The following is a 17,467-nucleotide window of genomic DNA, read 5'->3' on the forward strand; positions in this document are numbered from 1 at the left end:
ATGTTTCAAGATACGTAGTCTACCTCATGCATACGTTGCATACATGTAAATATTGATATTTAACAGATTTACCAAAATGAATTAAGCATGAACGGTAAATGCCGGCATTCCTGTGATTTTCGGTCCGGGCATACCAATTATTTCGGTCTATCCCTTGGATTTTCAGACTTTTTTAGAGCGCTTAACCCCCTGTTCCTGTTGTTGTAGAGCCCACAAAAAAAGAATGAGATGGGATCGCGACATATCAGCTGTAGATGAATATGAGCTCCTTGGATAAGTTTGTTTCATGCATGCATGTATATTTTATCGACTGATCATCGACAAATCTCCCTTCCGTACTTTTTTTATCCTCTATCTCGATCACCTTATATTCTTGTATTTGATCCGAAACGTCTTTACCAAGGGCGTTGAACGGTCATCTACGCAAGATCAGATAAATCAACATGTTCCGATCGACATCATCAGCAGCCTTCAAGGCATTCCAGAATCAATTACATCGAGGAGTCCAAGGATCAAGACTTCCTTCAGCTATAAGGTCATTTGCATCTGGCTCAACATCTGGATCCACAGCTTCATATCGATCACAAATCGGAACAATCTTGGTAGCCAGTACGACAGCAGTAATCTTGACACAATTATGGAATTCTAGAAATGAAAATGGTACAATCAAATGTGATGATGGAGCATTAACAATCAGAACATCACAAGAAAGAGATGATGCGTATGTTACACCACCCGAATCTGAAAAACCTAAACAACATATTCCATCGAATAAAGATCCAAAATATGCTTCAAAAGAAGAAATTGATAAAGTAGTTGAATTGTTAAAACAGAAATTAACAAAGGGTGATAATCAAGTTTCCACAAATCCTGATGAACTGTTGAGTCATGGTGTTTCTGCTAATACATATCATGGTGAGTTGAGAGTTTCACTTGAACATGAGAATTATGACATTTACCGCTGCTGGATCAAATGGAGTGGATAGACTGACGAACCTCTGCTTATCTTCCCTTAGCCGCCGCCATACCAAATGTAGTAGTTTACGCAGAATCCACAGAAGATGTATCCGAAGTGATGAAATTAGCTAATGAATATCGTGTACCTGTCACGCCGTTTAGTGGTGGAACATCATTAGAAGGTCATATAACATGTCCATATGGTGGTATATGTGTAGATTTATCAAGAATGGATAAATTATTGGAATTACATGAAGAAGATGGTGATGCTGTAGTCCAAGCTGGTTGTCAATGGGAAGCAATAAATGAAGAATTGAAAGAAAGAGGTTTGAACATGTTTTTCCCATTAGATCCTGGTCCTTCAGCTTGTATTGGTGGTATGATGGCTACTGGTTGTTCGTGAGTTAGACGAGAGCTCGTGTATAGTAATGGGAGTGCTCTTGATTACTAATGAAGATTGTGTTCATAGAGGAACAAATGCTGTTAGATATGGTACTGCTAAAGGAGAATGGTTTTTGAATGCTGTAAGTTAGTCAGTTGGCCGTCAGTAACGTGTGTTGGCTGACTGTTTTGTTAGACCATTGTCTTACCAAATGGGGAAATCATCAAAACTCGACAAAGATCAAGAAAATCGTCTGCAGGTTACGATCTTACCAAATTGTTTATTGGTGCAGAAGGTACTTTAGGTATTGTCACTGAAGGTGAGTCGATCTGCAGATCCCGGATCTATCACTTATATCACTTGTTCAGCTACTATTCGATTGGCACCCATCTTACCTACTAGAGTTGCTGTATGTGGTTTCCCCGGTGTAGAAGAAGCTGTATCTGCCGTAGGAGAGGTTATAAATCGAGGTGTACCGATGCGTGAGTTTTTTTTTTTTGGAAGTTATTTAATGCTTAGTGGCTATGAATGAAGACTGATTAATATTTTCTACAGAATGCGTCGAATTATGCGATACATTAATGATGGAAGCTATAGGTAAATTCGGAAATGTTACAATGGAATTACCTTCAAAAGATAGTATTTTCTTTAAATTTCAAGGATCTAATCCAGAATCAATTGAATCAAACGTTAAAATTGTTGAAGAAATTTCAAGAAAATTCGGTGGATCAAATCTATTATTTGCTAAAAATGATAAAGAATCTGATGAATTATGGCAAGCTAGAAAATCTGCACATTGGTCAGCAATGGCTTTGGTTGAAGGTTCAACTTGTTATTCAACAGATGTTTGTGTACCTGTTAGTAATTTACCTAAATTAGTTAAACAGACTAAAGAGGATTTAAAGGAAAATGGTATTGTGGGACCGATTTTAGGGTAAGTCAAAAAAACGAAACTTGATTACCGAACTTGTGTCTCATCTCATACGTTATCATGTTATCACATGAAGCTGACAACCGACGTCTTACTCCCACTTAGACACGTCGGTGATGGTAATTTCCATTGTGCATTGATCTTCAAGGCAGACGTCCCTGGAGAATTTGAAAAGGTCGATGCTGCCGCTCACCGAGTGAGTCGTTTTACGCATGAAATGAATAGCTTCAAACTGCTGATTATATGCTGTCTCCTTAGATGGTCAAACGAGCTATTGCTCTTCAGGGAACATGTACAGGAGAACATGGTGTTGGTATAGGTAAAAGGGTTAGTTCGACTATCACCCTGTTTTCTGCTCGATTAATTGCTAACCATACCTTCATCATTGAAACAGGAGTTCTTACCTTTAGAACTTGGTGAAGGTACTTTAGGTGTTATGAGACAATTAAAAAATACTTTAGATCCTAAAGGCATTATGAATCCTGGTAAAGTAAGTGACAGTTTGTGACCAAGTCTCCAACTTTGAGTCAAGCTAATAGATACTTTGTTATAGCTTTACCCGGATGAAGAGTAGAGTACGAGGAAGGAGACCCCTAAAAACTGTATGATTTTAGGTAAATCTCCAAATATGGTACATATTTCGGATAGATGATATGGTGATATGGTATAGATACTTAGACTTTACATTTTACAGTGTTAGAATTTGATTTTAGATGCACGTATCTACGTCAAAGGTGTTTAAACAGTGCTCGTAATAATCAACGTTGTTATTATATTGTCGGCTTAATCAGGTTACATGATGAGTAGAGATCGCAAGCAGGGATCAAGGCTATACCACTGACATGGCCGACATGGCCGCCATGGCTCTATCCAGCGAATTTAGCCAGTCAATTGCTCCTCCATTGTATCACATAATGGCAGATCGTGAAACCGCCTCCATTGTTTGTTCACAAGTTTCCTTAGAGTGATGGCTTCCCGATTGTCCCAAAAACCAGATTGTATGGAGTAGAGATGATGTATGAAATGTAGATTGAGTCTATTTGCAAACATAACTGTTTAGCCAATCCTCGCTAGTATAACGGTTAGTATAACCGCTTCTCACGCGGTAGACCAGGGTTCAACTCCCTGGCGGGGAATGTCTTTTTTGCTTTCTTGCTTTCTTGCTTTGTTTGTACCTTCAGCTGTTTTAGCTCTTCTCCGCTTTGTTCCAACCATTCAATGTGAAGAGGCAGAATATTCCATATTGTGCTTAATTGATATTCTCCAGCTTCTTGAGTATGGGAAGACCTAGAACCGGTCTTGCGTTGCCAATGTTAATTATTGCAAGGCATGCCTCAGCATTGAATCTAGTCTTTCCTGACATTTGCGCAATAAAACTGTTCAAGATGTAGAAATGCATGATGGTAGGACGTATAGCAGAAACTCTATCGATCTATAAGTTTAAGCCCTTGTAATCTCCATATAAGCAGAATATACAAAGTCCATCGACTTCCTATTAGGTGCAAGAAGTCTAGCCCATTCAAGGTATAATCTGAAAACATATGCTGTCATATCTTCCCTTCTCCAATGTGTTAATGCCCATTGCCTGCCGGCAGCAGCGATCGTGGACGCCATCACATCCTCAGCATAAGGATTGGAAGGACTCGGGCGGAACTGAACTTCAATCAGCTGCTGAACTATGATATTCCTATAAAGATGGCACTTACATATGCCACAACATCATATAAATCAGAAAAGTCCAGCTTTAAGGGAACGAAGTGCACCCAAGGTTGGATACGGTCACTATACCATTCAGCTGAATTGGGGGATTAGCTGACACCTCGATTAAGCTCAGTATAGTACTTACGCATGATAGTGGCTTTCATTATCAAGGAACCAGAAGTCAGTAGCCTGTTGAATCGAGCGGACCAAGCATTTCCATCACTGTAAAAGTCACTCAGCAAATTGAGATACTCGCTTGTACAGCAAATGTGCTTACACGTCTACCACATATTTGTACTGTAAAGCGTCTTGATGATTCATCCTGGACTCTGAGAAAGCGTACTCTGCTCCTATTTGATCGCAAGTTCCGTCTCGTTCATCACATTCTGTAGTGAAGCTGTCAGCCCAACAAACTTCACCTAACGTATACCTCATACATACGTAGAGGTTTTCCGGTAAAGGCAATATCCATTTGTTCCTCGTTTATACTTGACCATGATCTTGTACTGGCGGTTTCTCCCAAAGTACGTTTACCAGATGTAGGCGGCAAAGTAACGACTTGACCTATTCCAGCGTGATTGGTGAGATTGTTGAGTCTCATCCTCTGACTATTTCTCCAGTTGACAGTGGTGTCGTAATGCATAGCAGTATTGGATCCTCTCCATAAAACCTTGTCGTATTTTCTATCTTCCCAAACTGGTACGGGTCCACCTTTTACCCATTGTTCCGTTGGAACACCAAGTATATCAGCATGAAGAGCGGTCTTACTGAGCGATATGACGGGACTTGGACTTTGCATTGGTGGATTCTTGCCGATGAGTAAACCATGTTGACCCATCAGTTCTGGATGGTTGCAGATATTCATATATTCCCGAAGATCGGATATGAAAGATTTTCCTTCAATATCGGTTAGTCCGTTTCTTTCATGGGTTTTGATATGACGAGCGGCGTTGAAGAGAGGTGACGAAATTGGACATGCCCAGGGGTAGCCATTAACAGCATCAGGATCGACATCATCGTCGATGACTAGGCAGCTCTTATTAGTTCAATTCATCTCACTATAAGGCTTCGCTTACATCCTTCTTGTTTGTCTCTATTGACCAATTCCATTCGATGTTGCCATGATATCATATTAAGCGGTGTATCGTGGACAGATATGACAATCTTCATATCGGGTAGATGGTGAGCGATCGGCTGTATGAGAGCTACCTGATGTTTAGGCCTTTCTTCGCCTGATTCGACCCTTCGATGATCATAAGAATGATAAGAATTCACTTCTCCATTTTTAACCTCTAAGGTGAAAGTATTCAAGGATCTCGATGCTTCCTCAAGACGATGGTTCAATTTTCCTGGTGAGACAGAATAGAAAGGTGCAAGATCTCGGTGTATCTGGTCATATTCGTCTGGGAGTGGCACGTTATTCTCACTGTGATGATGCACTCGGCTCAGTCAGCTCGTGAAACATGCTGCATTGCTATGTCACACTTACACCACATATGCCCACCATTTCTCAAACCCTTTCGGTGGGTTTTGTCCATATCTCCTGATGTATTCATCTACTGCTGCTCGTAACGTTTTACTCTGTCTAGTTATCTTATCATTCCATGTTCTCTGAGCCTCTTCAACGAGGAGTTTGATAGGATGTACTGCACTATCTGGATTAACCTTTAATATACCGTTAACAGTTTTGTGATCACCAAGCATTGAAGATCCGGATTTTGTCATCTTTTTGTGTGCAGCTTTGCGATTGACTCGCATTGAAGGCTTGATTTTCTGTTCTTGAGACCATGAATCCCATTCTGCATTAGGATCAACCGGTGCGGATAGTATCTGCAACACCAATATGATTGCTCCAGCAGCACCTAAAATGCCCAATATCTTCCGCCACGATCTTAGGACTTCGAGCTGAAGTAAGTAATATGTTGGTGCACGAGGTTTCTTCGATTTACCAGTATCATCTGATTCTTCTACAAATACGGACAATTGCTCAGACAAAGGTGATTTTGCGATTCTGCTGGATGCCGCTAATTTTTTGGGATCACGATGATACGTTTCTAGTTGTATCTGATGTCGATCATTTGGCGATAATGTTAGACCGTCAATTGTCGGAAAGGCTTCTTCTGTGAGAGCCGACGGTGACCTTGTTTTGATTGCGAACATTGTATATCGTGATTGATCAGCATCATGGGGAAGAGTTTTGTTTACAGACAGGAACGCTCCTATATATGTGTCTGTAACAAAAGATGGCAGACAGTGGTTGATATCCTCTTTATTGTGGTTACTGGTGGGTCTGTTCTCCGCTGTCAGCATCAACACGTCGAATGGACGCGACAATGATTATTGCTAAAAGTGCCATTTTGAGGAGTCGCGACAGATTCCATCATCGCAAACATGCATTGTGGCTTTGGAAGCCATTCCGCTATGCAGAGGAATCAGAATAGTGAACGAAAATAGATCCAAAATGTGACAATCTTGAGCTTAAATTGTCGATCAGTGGGATCTGATCGACACGATTCCGGTAGAAGTTGTGAGCGATAGAATGGAGGATTCCCTTAGTCGAGCATGGGGTCCATATGTTCAGGCGATGTCCCCTAGAAATACGGATGATGTTAGAAAAGGAATTCTAGCTTGATGATGGTGAATGTTCAGTAGCGTAGAGGGGAGATATTTTGCGGATAAGTCAAGCAAAAGGAGAACGCCGGCATTAGGGTGTGGTATGGAGTTATCTGACTTTCTACGGACCTTTCGTGACGATAAAAAATATTCAGTTACAAAGAGGATCTCAGTCGGTCTCGGAGTAATTGTCACTAGTAAGACCGGCTGATTTTTATGTAAATATAGATCTGAACCAGAAAGCTGTGCAGCGGTAACAAATCGGAAGCTATATATATCTACAATTTTCGTAAATCCTCTTTCAATTGTTTATCAATCACCACGCTACTGAAAAGCAGTACATATTTCATGCTCGACCGGATCAGGCAGTTAATAGACATTCCTACCGGCATCCTGAACGTGTTCTTCAGCGTTTTATTGTATGATGACGTTGTTGAAAACCATGGCCCCGCAAAGGCTGATATTGTGGCTTGCCATGCTGAAGGTGGTAAGTTGTATCAACTTCGACTTAGTGAAGTATTCCCCTATGGCTGTCAACTTCGTGTACGGCCACAGACGTTATACAAGAATAACTAAGAGACTTTCGAAGGTAAGCTGTACTCCTGCAATGTGATTGGCGATCGAAACAACGAGAGACATTCCGCTTATAATTTCCGCTGGAATAAACAGAAAGCCCGTTGAACTGTCATTCATACAATTCCTTTGCTATTAAAGCGTCAAGCGAACTTTCTGTATTTGTTTTCAGTCAGCCAAGCATAAGGAGTCAAGCTTGGGAGAGGCTTTGATCGTTGCAGTAAATGGCGACATCACCAGATCCTCAAGGGCTTTTTTTGGTGACAGCAAGTCTGCCTGGATGTCTGCCACGGATAGGCAACAGGTCAGCCGGCAGTCTGAAAATGTCACAATCATGCATAGACAGCTGTATGTGCGTGAGATCCATAATGTACAATATGGTATCACCGCTGGAATCCTGCTTATATATTGGTTTCGGGAAGGAGATAAGTCATATCACAATGATTCAACTCCGAGTCATATTCCATTTTTGAAGTGCTTGGGTCCGATTGTCCTTTTGGTGTATTCGTCTACGAGCCGAGATACCACCTTGTCATCACTTGGCCAACACAGCTAAGGACTACCATTTCATAAGGGCGGAGGCCAGTACACGCCATTTTATAACTCAGCTTTCACTCTATTTGTCCCAACTGTGTGATCCCGAATTGTTCGAAAACAAGACTACCGGCAACTGGAGCGGGGTAAGTTTGCTTTGGGTATCTTACGGCCGATAACGGAATGCCTCCTGATTGAACTGGTATGAGCATGGTATGGCTAGCACGTGGATGCAGCACCGGTCTTGCTCAGCTTTTTCGGGATTCATTGTTTATTTAGCGATCGGATGTTCGCAAACGAAGGTGATACAAAACAAGCTGTAGATCAGGGCTTTGAGCCAATTCCCGTAGTCTCATTTCATACGCAATTCCATAAATAGAAACTTATGACTAAGTTTATATACAAGATATCAACAAGTCGACGTATTTTTCGTCAGTTTTAACCCTTTCTTTCATACTGTTTTACATCATGTCGATAGAAGCCCAAACTATGCGGGGAAGACCAATCTTCAGCCGCTCGGCACATCAAAATACTATCATAGGTTGCCTCTTTCCTTCCTGTTTTCCCTCTTGATTAGATTTCCGTTATTACCCTGGACAAGACAAGGTATTTGTTACACCGCCATGTTCAAGCTTAATATTTGAAAAAAATTTAGTCAAGATATGTGTTGACTATTCCTTTGCGCAAGTGACCTTTCTACTGTATCATCTGTCGTTTTATAACACTTTCTCTTGCTGTTGTAACTCTCTCATTCACGCTCATTTAACCCAATACATCAATACAACACAATGTACAGTCTCGCCACCGCTCTCACAATAGCTTTGACGGTTGGGATTGATGGGGCATTAGGCCATAAGGGATGTGGTGGTCATGAAGTTATGCGAAGAAATCCAGGTGGACCAGTTGTTCATAACATCGAAGAATTGCGAAATTTGGAGAATGCAGCCAGAAATGGCGGTTGGATCAGACGACAGGTCACGGATGAAGCCAGTGCTGCACAAAGTACAGGTAAGTTTGGAGTCGCATGACATGTGAGAATCATATTTAACACTTGCTTTTGGTAGATCCTTCAACCGAATGTACCGCATACTCATATGCTCCAGTCACCAATATGAAATCATCATTCCCAACCATCTGGCAAACTGCGACTTTGGTTGCAGGTGATACTGAAGCTGCATCACTTTTCGCAACCATCAATGCAACAGTCAATTCCGAAGTACCTAATATCAAACCTAAAGGTGAGTAGATCTGAGCTGGAAGAAAGTGGAAGTACTACGCTTATATACGAGTTGGTTTAATAGGTAATGGACATGCTGGTGATTTCTCGAATTCAGGATATACAGCAGCCGATCCAGATTGTTGGTGGACATGGAAACAGTGTACAAAAGGAGATCCAGGTAATGGGATCAACGCAGATTTCACCACCGTGCCAGAAGCAAACACATGGGGTTTGGGTTTCGACGATGGACCTAATTGTAGTCATAATGCTTTCTACGATTATTTAAGAGATAATGGTCAAAAAGCTACCATGTGAGTGGATGTGACTTTTACGTTCTGCTGAGACTGTAATTGAGCTAACACTGTGATGATAGGTTCTATATTGGAAGTAACGTTATGGATTGGCCACTTCAAGCTCAAAGAGGTTTAGCAGATGGACACCATATCTGTGTTCACACCTGGTCTCATCAGTGAGCGATATCGTGCATGCAGTGTATAGCAAACATTGCTAATTAACCTTCTGATATCTAGATACATGACCTCCTTCTCCAATGAAGAAGCTTTCGCAGAATTATACTACACTCGGAAAGCTATCAAGGAAGTTTTAGGTGTTACCCCAACATGTTGGAGACCACCTTTCGGCGATGTCGATAACAGAATTAGACTTATTGCTCAAGGATTGAACATGACCAACTACGTCTGGTCAGATGACTCTGTAGGTTTTTCTTGCTGTTTTCACCGCCAAATACGTTACTGACGTTGTCAAACCTTCAACAGGAGGATTGGAGAGCAGGTGCCACAGGAAGTAATGTTACCCAAGCAGATGTCACCGCAAACTACCAATCAGTCGTTTCTGGGGTAGCCAATGGATCTTATGCTTCACATGGACCAATGGTTCTTACACATGAATTGAGTGAGTTTATTAGTATTCCCTGACTTGAATGCGGCTTTGATGCTGATTTCTTTTGCAGCCAATTTCACCATGTCCGAATTCGTTTCTCAATATCCAAGTATCAAAGCTGCCTTCAAATACGTTGTACCACTTGCTAGTGCTTTCAACATTACTCAACCATATGTCGAAACCAACTATACATATCCTGATTTCCTCACATACACCAATCAATCATCAGGATCATCGGCTTCAACTTCAGCTTCTGGTTCAAGTGCCAGTTCCGGTAGTGCCTCTGCGTCAGGTTCTAGTGCAAGTTCAAAAGCCAGTTCAGGTTCTACCAGTAATACCGCTAAGAGTTCCGCAGTATCTACCATGGCTTCAGGTGGTATTGTAGGTGGATTGGTATCTGTTCTCGCAGGTGCTCTATTGCTTTTATAATAAGTAGTTCAAATAGACGTTATCGCCCACCCCACACAACAAATAAACGGACAATGACATGCACAGAAATGATAATCTAATGAGGACGGATGTTTCAACTCATTTTGTCTTCTGAAAGCGAACGCCTGACAACGACAGTAAGCAGCACGCCAACAGCATCCGATAAGCATGAAGTCGATACATTCAATCAATAGACAAGACTATCCTGTATATTAAATATCTATTTTTCTTCCGTCGCAACAGCTACTGATCTCACTCCATCCATTTCATATTTGTTTCCGAGAACCAGTACTTCGGCTGAACTCATGCCATATACTCTGATAGCTTCATCTTCGAGGTATTTTCTACATTCTTTCCTTGATTTATCAACATTGACACAAGCTAAGATACCAACTGAAACCACACCAAGAGCTAAAAGGAAAGTAAAAGGCATATTGGTGTTTCCTGAATCGTCGATAATAGCACTACTAACAAAAGGTCCAATGAAACTTGATGTTTTACCGATAATGGAGAACAAAGCGAAGAACAGGAACTGTATAGCAGCTGTTAGCTTGTACGGGTTATGTGACCAAACGACTCACCTCTTTGCCTCGTGGAACAACTTCCGAAATCATCGCTTGCTGTGATATAAAGACAATTAGTCTATACTCTTGGAACAAGCCGGCTGGGGGAACTTACAGATATGGCATACCATGGACAAACGAAAATCTATCGGAAAATTAGCTTAGCTAGGAAAGATCAAATTAAAAAAGGTTTCACTCACTCCATAGAAAGCTTGATAAGCCCAGAATTCCCATGCATTGTGGAAACCGAATCTGGTTTGAGTGATACCGATACAACCCCACGCGGCAAGAACCAAAATCCAGAAGGCATTCTGATACTGGAATCAGCAAACTTCGATAGGGACAAGTAATACGTACAAAGAGCAACATTGTCTTGGTGGGTATTGTCCAACGCTTTTGGACAAGCCAGAAAATCCCAATACTATGGTAGAAAGGTTAGATCTGCTTTTTTATTATACAGATATCGGACGAAGATTTGCTGAACTTACCCGAAGGCTTGAGCAGCAATACCATCGATGAGAAGGCTAATTGATATGGTCAGCTTTTACGTTAAACAAAGGACAGTGTGATACTCACTAATTTAGTGTCTTTGTATCATATGACACGACCTCGTTTTGTAATGTAGCGATTACTGGGTTATGTTAGTCAATTTGCTTTCTTGATTGAGCTGAGCATCCTCACCAGTGACTGTAGACAATGGGTTAGCATGCGATGCAGATTTGTTCATTACATCCACTTACCAATAGTATTTAGACAATCTCCCAAGAAGAAGTATGCAGCCTAGAAAGATTCAGTACTAAATACGGTATTCAAGCGATATTTAAACTCACAAGATAGATGAAAGTTTGTTTCAGTCGAAGACATAACCTAAAAGCGTGATATATTTGCTTTACCCTGTGCGTGTGATCAGCATGCTTGCATTATGATGATGATAGTTGAGAGTGAAGCTTACCCCACTGTCAAATAACTTGTACGAGGAGGTAGTTGATTACCAGGTCGATATTGTTCATAGAACAGCCATGGTATAGCGCAAAGTACTGTGATTGTTAGCGATGTTCTAAGATAGACTTAAACTCACTCCATACACCTGCACTATATGCACAAACAATACTCAAAGCTCTAGTATTACTATCAGGATCACTATTGATGACTCCTTCTAAAATACCAGCTAATATTGCTAAGACCACTAATTCACCACATGAACAAACAAGAAATGAGACATTGGCCAACCTGTTCCGGGCTAACATGTCTTTATTATCGTGGGTTTTTTGACTATATCAGACGACCGTATTAGCAAAGAGTAGAGATAGCGGATAATGCTTGACTCACTCAGTCTCACCCTTAGCCAATTTCTCTTCACTTTCTTTAATTTCAGGTAAATCTCTGGCTAGTCCGGGAAACGCTGCTGTCCAGAAAGTTAAAGCTCCTTGATATCCTATCAACCCGAGTATATATAATGCAGTACCCGCTTGCCATCTATAACCTGTCAGCTCAATAATCAGTCAAGGCAAACTCACTTTGAAGGTTTCTCTACACCTAGCCAAGCGAAACTAACTGCCCATGTCAAAATTGTAAATCCAGTGGTGATATGTGGTCTCCATACTCCATAATCTGCGAAAGATCCAACAATAAGGAAAATGACAGCTTGAAAAGCGAATGATAGACCGTTTGTAATCAAGACGATTGAGTTGACTATATGATTAGCTATGTTCCATGGCGAGCAGAACTTACCTGATCTTTCGCTCCCATACGCAACGAGACTACAGCCTATATCTGATTTAGCTATAGCTCAATATTCTCAAAACTCACCTCCGGATCCACATGGTACAGTTCCTCTAGCATAAGCTGGATCCCACCCGGCTTGATATAATAGATTCTGCCATGCTGAAATAGCAAAGTTGAAGGGTCCTGCATCCGCAAACCATCAGTACCTGGTCACATAGCAATCTATAGTCGAGACTCACCTAGACCAGAATTTCCAACATAGTATAGGTACCAAGACTACTCTCAAGTTAGTATATCAAGGTATGTATATTTATGGGAGGTGACTAACCCAAACCTCCTTTCTTGTTGTTGTTTTTCTAGCACCGACAATAGGCAATGGACTGGCGAATAATGTAGCTTCATCCGTTATTGATGCTCCACCATTTTCAAGTTGGGGTATCTGGTTATGGTGATCTACCTTAGCTGTAGCTGTGTCGGTCATATCGTTCTAAACCGCTCTTCAAGCCGTTCGTTTCAAGTTGGTGTAAGATTGATTATAGCCGAAACAAACGAACAAATCAAAAACAACCCAAAGGAAGGATATTAACCTTTATTGATCTATTTGAAAACCTTCTTTTTTTGTTTGTGCATAAGGGTTCTAACCTCTGATTCCAATAAATGACTGCGGTGATCATAACAGAACCCCATAAACCACGAGAAAAGCGGAGACATGTGCTTGAGAAAAAAATTGTTGTTCTATTGCTGCATTACAAACCCTTAAATTTTACTTTTTACGCGAAACTATGCAAAAACCCTGTTTAATTCATAAATTCCAGAATCAAGGCAAAGAGGTTGCTAGAGGGGAGGAACGATGGCGGACCTAAAGAGGAAAGATTCTCACCGGCGGTATGTCGTCATTATTCACTGCATAATCCTGTTAAACTTTTTCTGACAGAACATGTTATGGGACATGAAAACAAAGTCGAGTACCAGTACCGTGAAGGGTTCTAGAGTGCTCATAAACATTTTGATATTTTGGAAGGATAGGTAACATATAAAACCATACATCCTTCAACAGGCTAGATGATAGATCTTGTCATTTCCTCCATTCGCCATCGTTCTCCATGCCTGAATCAGTAGATACAAGCCGACAAGGGATCTCAACATCACAATCATCCAGCTCACACCATCCTTCGTTCACTTTGACTGAGCCAGCAAACCCTCTTGATCATGCTCTATCCGTTCCAACAAGTCCTGACCTTTCGCCAGCTTCGTCCACAGGAACTTCAAGATCAGCTACACCCCAACATGATCCCGCTGATAAGCTGACGCCCAATAGGGAAGTTGACGAAGGTGATCCATTAGAAAATCCAGATGGCATCGAAGAGAGTAAAAGGCAGGAGGAATCGGCAAAGGCCGAAGAGGACGTAGAAAAGCTGAAAAAGCTTGAAGACTCTCGACGACCTGATCTACTCAAAGTTCATTGGAAAAGTCGTTTAAGGGATCATCATATAATGGATATGCAATCTATTCAACGTTCAGGTTCACCCGATATAGACGAGGATAATAAAAGTACTAGACAGATAGCTTCTAGGTTGGTCCGTAAACATACTGGAAAACCACCACCACCCTCTACAGCGTCCTCAGAAACAGAGTATGATTCTGATCCAACCAATGTACCAGACTCGTCTGCTGTTTCACTAAGATCAACAGACTCGCCTGACCCTGGTCCACGTAAAAGGCGCTCGTCAACCAGAAGATCCTCTAGAAGTTCCATGTACGACACAAGCGAAGATGAATCAGAAGACGATCAATCGAACAGACCAGGTGGTGTCTTGAGTGCCTTACTTAGTTTATATCGTGAAGAGCCATCTGGAAGAGACAAGGGCAATCTCAGATCTTTGTTAAAAGGGAGACAAGAGAATGAGCATAAACATCATGGTAGAAAGAGGAGAAGGTGGAGTTCGCAATCCTTGTTTGCTATCAATTCAGCTGCATCAAGTGTGAATGGAAGTAGAAGAAATAGTATGACCAGCGAAGTGGAGAGTCAATTAGGATCGGACACAGAAGCAGGAGACTCTGATCATCCTAGAGTACATCGCAGTAGAAGGAAGAATCGAGGTTCATTACCACACCGTAGTCAAAACTTAGAAGATCCATATATCCCTTCGCCCCACTTTTCGAATGTGATGAAACCTGCACCAAATGTTAGTATCAGTCAGAAGATTCGAAAATTCATGATTGGTCATGGTAATGCTGCAACCTGGTTTGGATATTCACAAAGTCAAGATCAAGTGGGAACAGGTAGAACCCAACGTGCAATGGCAGCGTTAATAATCACTTCAAGTAGTTTAGCAGCAGCAGCAAGTCCAACTTTAAGTCATGTTGCGCCGGCATATGGTGATGATGCTGAAACATCAAAAGGAACAAGAAGAATTAGTTGGTATGAGGGTGTAGCTGAAAAGAATGCCAGACAAGAAGATTTAGATAGAATCGAAGATGAAGAATTACAAGGTGGTGACAGGAATGGAACGAATTTGGAGAAAGATATGGAAGAAGGTAGATTGAATGGTGGAAGAAGAAGTAAAAAGAAGAAACGTAGGGGTAAGAGGGTACAAAAGGAATTAGCTGTGACAAAGCATGTGTCAAACATCATACAGAGAAAGAAGTGAGTTTCGTTCATTGTGTCAGAGGTCGGCAGGTGGAATGAAAGCTAATTGCTTGTGTCAGGTTCATAGAAATGCTTGCAAAAGCGGTTGTAAGGTAAGTTGTTCGGGTAAGGGAAAGACTGCTCATAGTCATCACATATGTTTCCAGCTATGGCGCTCCAGCTCATTCAGTCGAGGCATGGCTATCAGCTACAGCAGACATATTATCCGTTGAAGCATCGTTCTTCTATCTTCCTTCGGTGCTCATTGTAGCATTTAGAGATTCCGACGTTCATTCTACGGATATTTTGTTCATCAGACCAAGTGGCGGATTAGAGCTTTATAGATTATCTCTGATTCACGAAGTGTATCGTAAAGTCGTTCACGATGAAATATCAGCTAGTCAAGGATGTAGGGTTTTGAGGAGGATTGAGCATAGAGTGAGTCGACTGATTGCGCATCTTCACAAGAGGAGCCGACTAAGTGAATGAATTTGTTGTAGACTGTCCCTTACTCCAGATGGAGCTTGATCCTTGCTGCGGCTGTAGCATCTGCAACTGCGTCTAGAGTCGCATTCTCTGGATCTTTTATCGATATTCTCATGTCAGGTGCTTTGGGAAGTATGTTGGCGATCGTTCAGTTTACCATTGCTCAGAAGAACAAGCTGGTTTCCAATATCTTTGAAATTGCTATGGCGGGAATCTTGAGTTTTATAGCTGTAAGTGGAATTTCTTCTTTTGCAGAGGAAGGTACTATTGCTGATCAGTATACACATCATAGCGAGGCTTAGGGGCATCAGGCTATTTCTGTTACGAATCGCTTGCGTCTGTAAGTGGCTCCATCATCTTATAATGTTATGAATGCTTATAAAAGATAGGCTGCAATCGTTCTTATTCTCCCCGGTTGGCACATCTGTCTTGGTGCGCTCGAACTAGGTTCCAAGAATGTCGTTGCGGGTGCAATGTAAGTTGCATATATCTTAGAGGTGCATACCACATAAGCTAACTCTGCTATAGTCGCTTGGTATGGGCAGTAGTCTACACATTATTCCTTTCACTTGGTCTTGGTATCGGTAGTCAAATATGGGATTCTTTCGGACCATCGCAACCTTCCGCAATGGCGTCTGCAACCACTCCAATGGCTACTATAACTGGAAGTTTCAATAGTAACAATACCTATTGGGATCAAACCTTTAATAATGGTAGGTCTAGCCGATAAACTCTCCTTGGAAGCATAAGAACTCACTGTTTGTAGGTACATTCACATTCGCAAATACCACTTCGAGTACGCAAGAAGCCACCACCGTGGCGTGTTATCGTAACCCAGACTGGAACTTCTGGTGGTATAAAGAGGGTAAGTACTGGATCCTCTTCTACGCGTCTGGTTGTAGCTGATTTTCCATGTCCTATAGTCAGCGATTGGTGGTTATTCCTTTTGGTTCCAATGTTTGCTTTTTCTCTCGCCGTGTGGTTCCGAGCGGATTGTCGATCAAAGGATATCTTCGTGATGGTCATTGTTGCATGTGCCGGATATGTGGTCAATTTTTACTTGTCACAAGTGAGTTCACAAAGTTTGATATGACCTCAATACTGATTAGTTGTATTGTAGCAACTCGACCAAACGAATGTAGTATCAGCGGTTTCAGCATTTACACTTGGGTGAGCTGCTTCGAGTCCTTTTCACTCTGGATACCGCTTACAGTTGTCGTTTTCTTGCTAGTATATTGGGTAACCTTTACTCTCGTCTTGGTGGAGGATCGGCATTCCCTTCTATGGTGGTTGGGATTCTCCTGATTGTACCGAATGCTATAGCCGCAGCAGGTGGATTGAGTAGTTCAGGTTCGAGTGAAGATTCATCTTCCGGTAGTTCCGGTTCAAGTAGTGAGGATATCAACGCCGCTGTCATTGTCAGGTAGGTAATTAGATAATCAAGTCGTAATTGTACTGACATTCTATTTGAACAGTATTCGAATGGTTCAAGTTGGTATCGGTCTGGCAATCGGGTTATTCGCTGCAGCATTGGTTATATATCCGTTTGGAAAGAAGAGGCGTTACATCTTTAGTTATTAGATGGGATTTCTAGGTCACGATTATACACGACATACACGAATATAACGAGGAAAAAGAACGACAGAGTATAGAAATGTACAATATATAGAATACATAGAGTTCGTAGATAACGTTGTCCTGATGATTACACATCTTATGTATACAAGCATTTTATAATGGTTATTCGGGGATTGACCGGTGATTTACGCCGACGCGTCCAAGCTTTACTCGTAAAATCAACATTACTTGAATATTACTTTAATCT

The 17,467-nt window shown here is 41.5% G+C and overlaps 5 protein-coding genes and 1 non-coding gene across 6 annotated transcripts; 4 read left to right on the forward strand and 2 right to left on the reverse strand.

Moving 5' to 3' along the window:
- Positions 1–443: 443 nt before the first annotated feature.
- L201_008125 (uncharacterized protein) lies at positions 444–2,778 on the forward strand (the record flags this gene model as incomplete). Its single annotated transcript, XM_066223823.1, has 9 exons — positions 444–915; positions 1,017–1,356; positions 1,427–1,481; positions 1,535–1,658; positions 1,708–1,821; positions 1,895–2,273; positions 2,376–2,466; positions 2,529–2,597; positions 2,665–2,778. The coding sequence occupies 9 exons, from the start codon at positions 444–446 to the stop codon at positions 2,776–2,778; spliced, it is 1,758 nt and encodes a 585-aa protein (XP_066079920.1).
- A 556-nt stretch (positions 2,779–3,334) lies between these two features.
- Positions 3,335–3,406, forward strand: L201_008126. The gene has a single exon. It is a non-coding gene; the product is annotated as a tRNA-Glu (tRNA).
- Positions 3,407–3,710: 304 nt separating this feature from the next.
- L201_008127 (uncharacterized protein) lies at positions 3,711–6,131 on the reverse strand (the record flags this gene model as incomplete). The annotated part of the gene is made up of 7 exons (XM_066223824.1): positions 3,711–3,923; positions 3,977–4,065; positions 4,117–4,193; positions 4,249–4,357; positions 4,413–4,997; positions 5,048–5,397; positions 5,461–6,131. The coding sequence occupies 7 exons, from the start codon at positions 6,129–6,131 to the stop codon at positions 3,711–3,713; spliced, it is 2,094 nt and encodes a 697-aa protein (XP_066079921.1).
- Positions 6,132–8,479: 2,348 nt separating this feature from the next.
- L201_008128 (uncharacterized protein) lies at positions 8,480–10,239 on the forward strand (the record flags this gene model as incomplete). The annotated part of the gene is made up of 7 exons (XM_066223825.1): positions 8,480–8,699; positions 8,756–8,929; positions 8,993–9,221; positions 9,284–9,379; positions 9,441–9,624; positions 9,687–9,822; positions 9,881–10,239. 7 exons carry the CDS (start codon positions 8,480–8,482, stop codon positions 10,237–10,239), a joined length of 1,398 nt encoding a protein of 465 aa, XP_066079922.1.
- Positions 10,240–10,459: 220 nt separating this feature from the next.
- Positions 10,460–13,008, reverse strand: L201_008129 (uncharacterized protein; the record flags this gene model as incomplete). The annotated part of the gene is made up of 16 exons (XM_066223826.1): positions 10,460–10,771; positions 10,821–10,859; positions 10,918–10,947; positions 11,003–11,113; positions 11,160–11,223; positions 11,291–11,326; positions 11,379–11,433; positions 11,543–11,582; positions 11,633–11,696; positions 11,755–11,839; positions 11,890–12,074; positions 12,132–12,185; positions 12,320–12,569; positions 12,612–12,710; positions 12,767–12,803; positions 12,856–13,008. The coding sequence occupies 16 exons, from the start codon at positions 13,006–13,008 to the stop codon at positions 10,460–10,462; spliced, it is 1,614 nt and encodes a 537-aa protein (XP_066079923.1).
- A 622-nt stretch (positions 13,009–13,630) lies between these two features.
- On the forward strand, positions 13,631–17,223 carry L201_008130 (uncharacterized protein; the record flags this gene model as incomplete). The annotated part of the gene is made up of 12 exons (XM_066223827.1): positions 13,631–15,174; positions 15,237–15,269; positions 15,324–15,594; positions 15,657–15,872; positions 15,935–15,982; positions 16,032–16,117; positions 16,171–16,355; positions 16,409–16,507; positions 16,566–16,711; positions 16,763–16,812; positions 16,874–17,065; positions 17,118–17,223. 12 exons carry the CDS (start codon positions 13,631–13,633, stop codon positions 17,221–17,223), a joined length of 2,976 nt encoding a protein of 991 aa, XP_066079924.1.
- Positions 17,224–17,467: the final 244 nt, after the last annotated feature.

The sequence above is a fragment of the Kwoniella dendrophila genome, chromosome 11 (assembly GCF_036810415.1).
Source record: "Kwoniella dendrophila CBS 6074 chromosome 11, complete sequence".
NCBI lineage: Eukaryota > Fungi > Basidiomycota > Tremellomycetes > Tremellales > Cryptococcaceae > Kwoniella > Kwoniella dendrophila.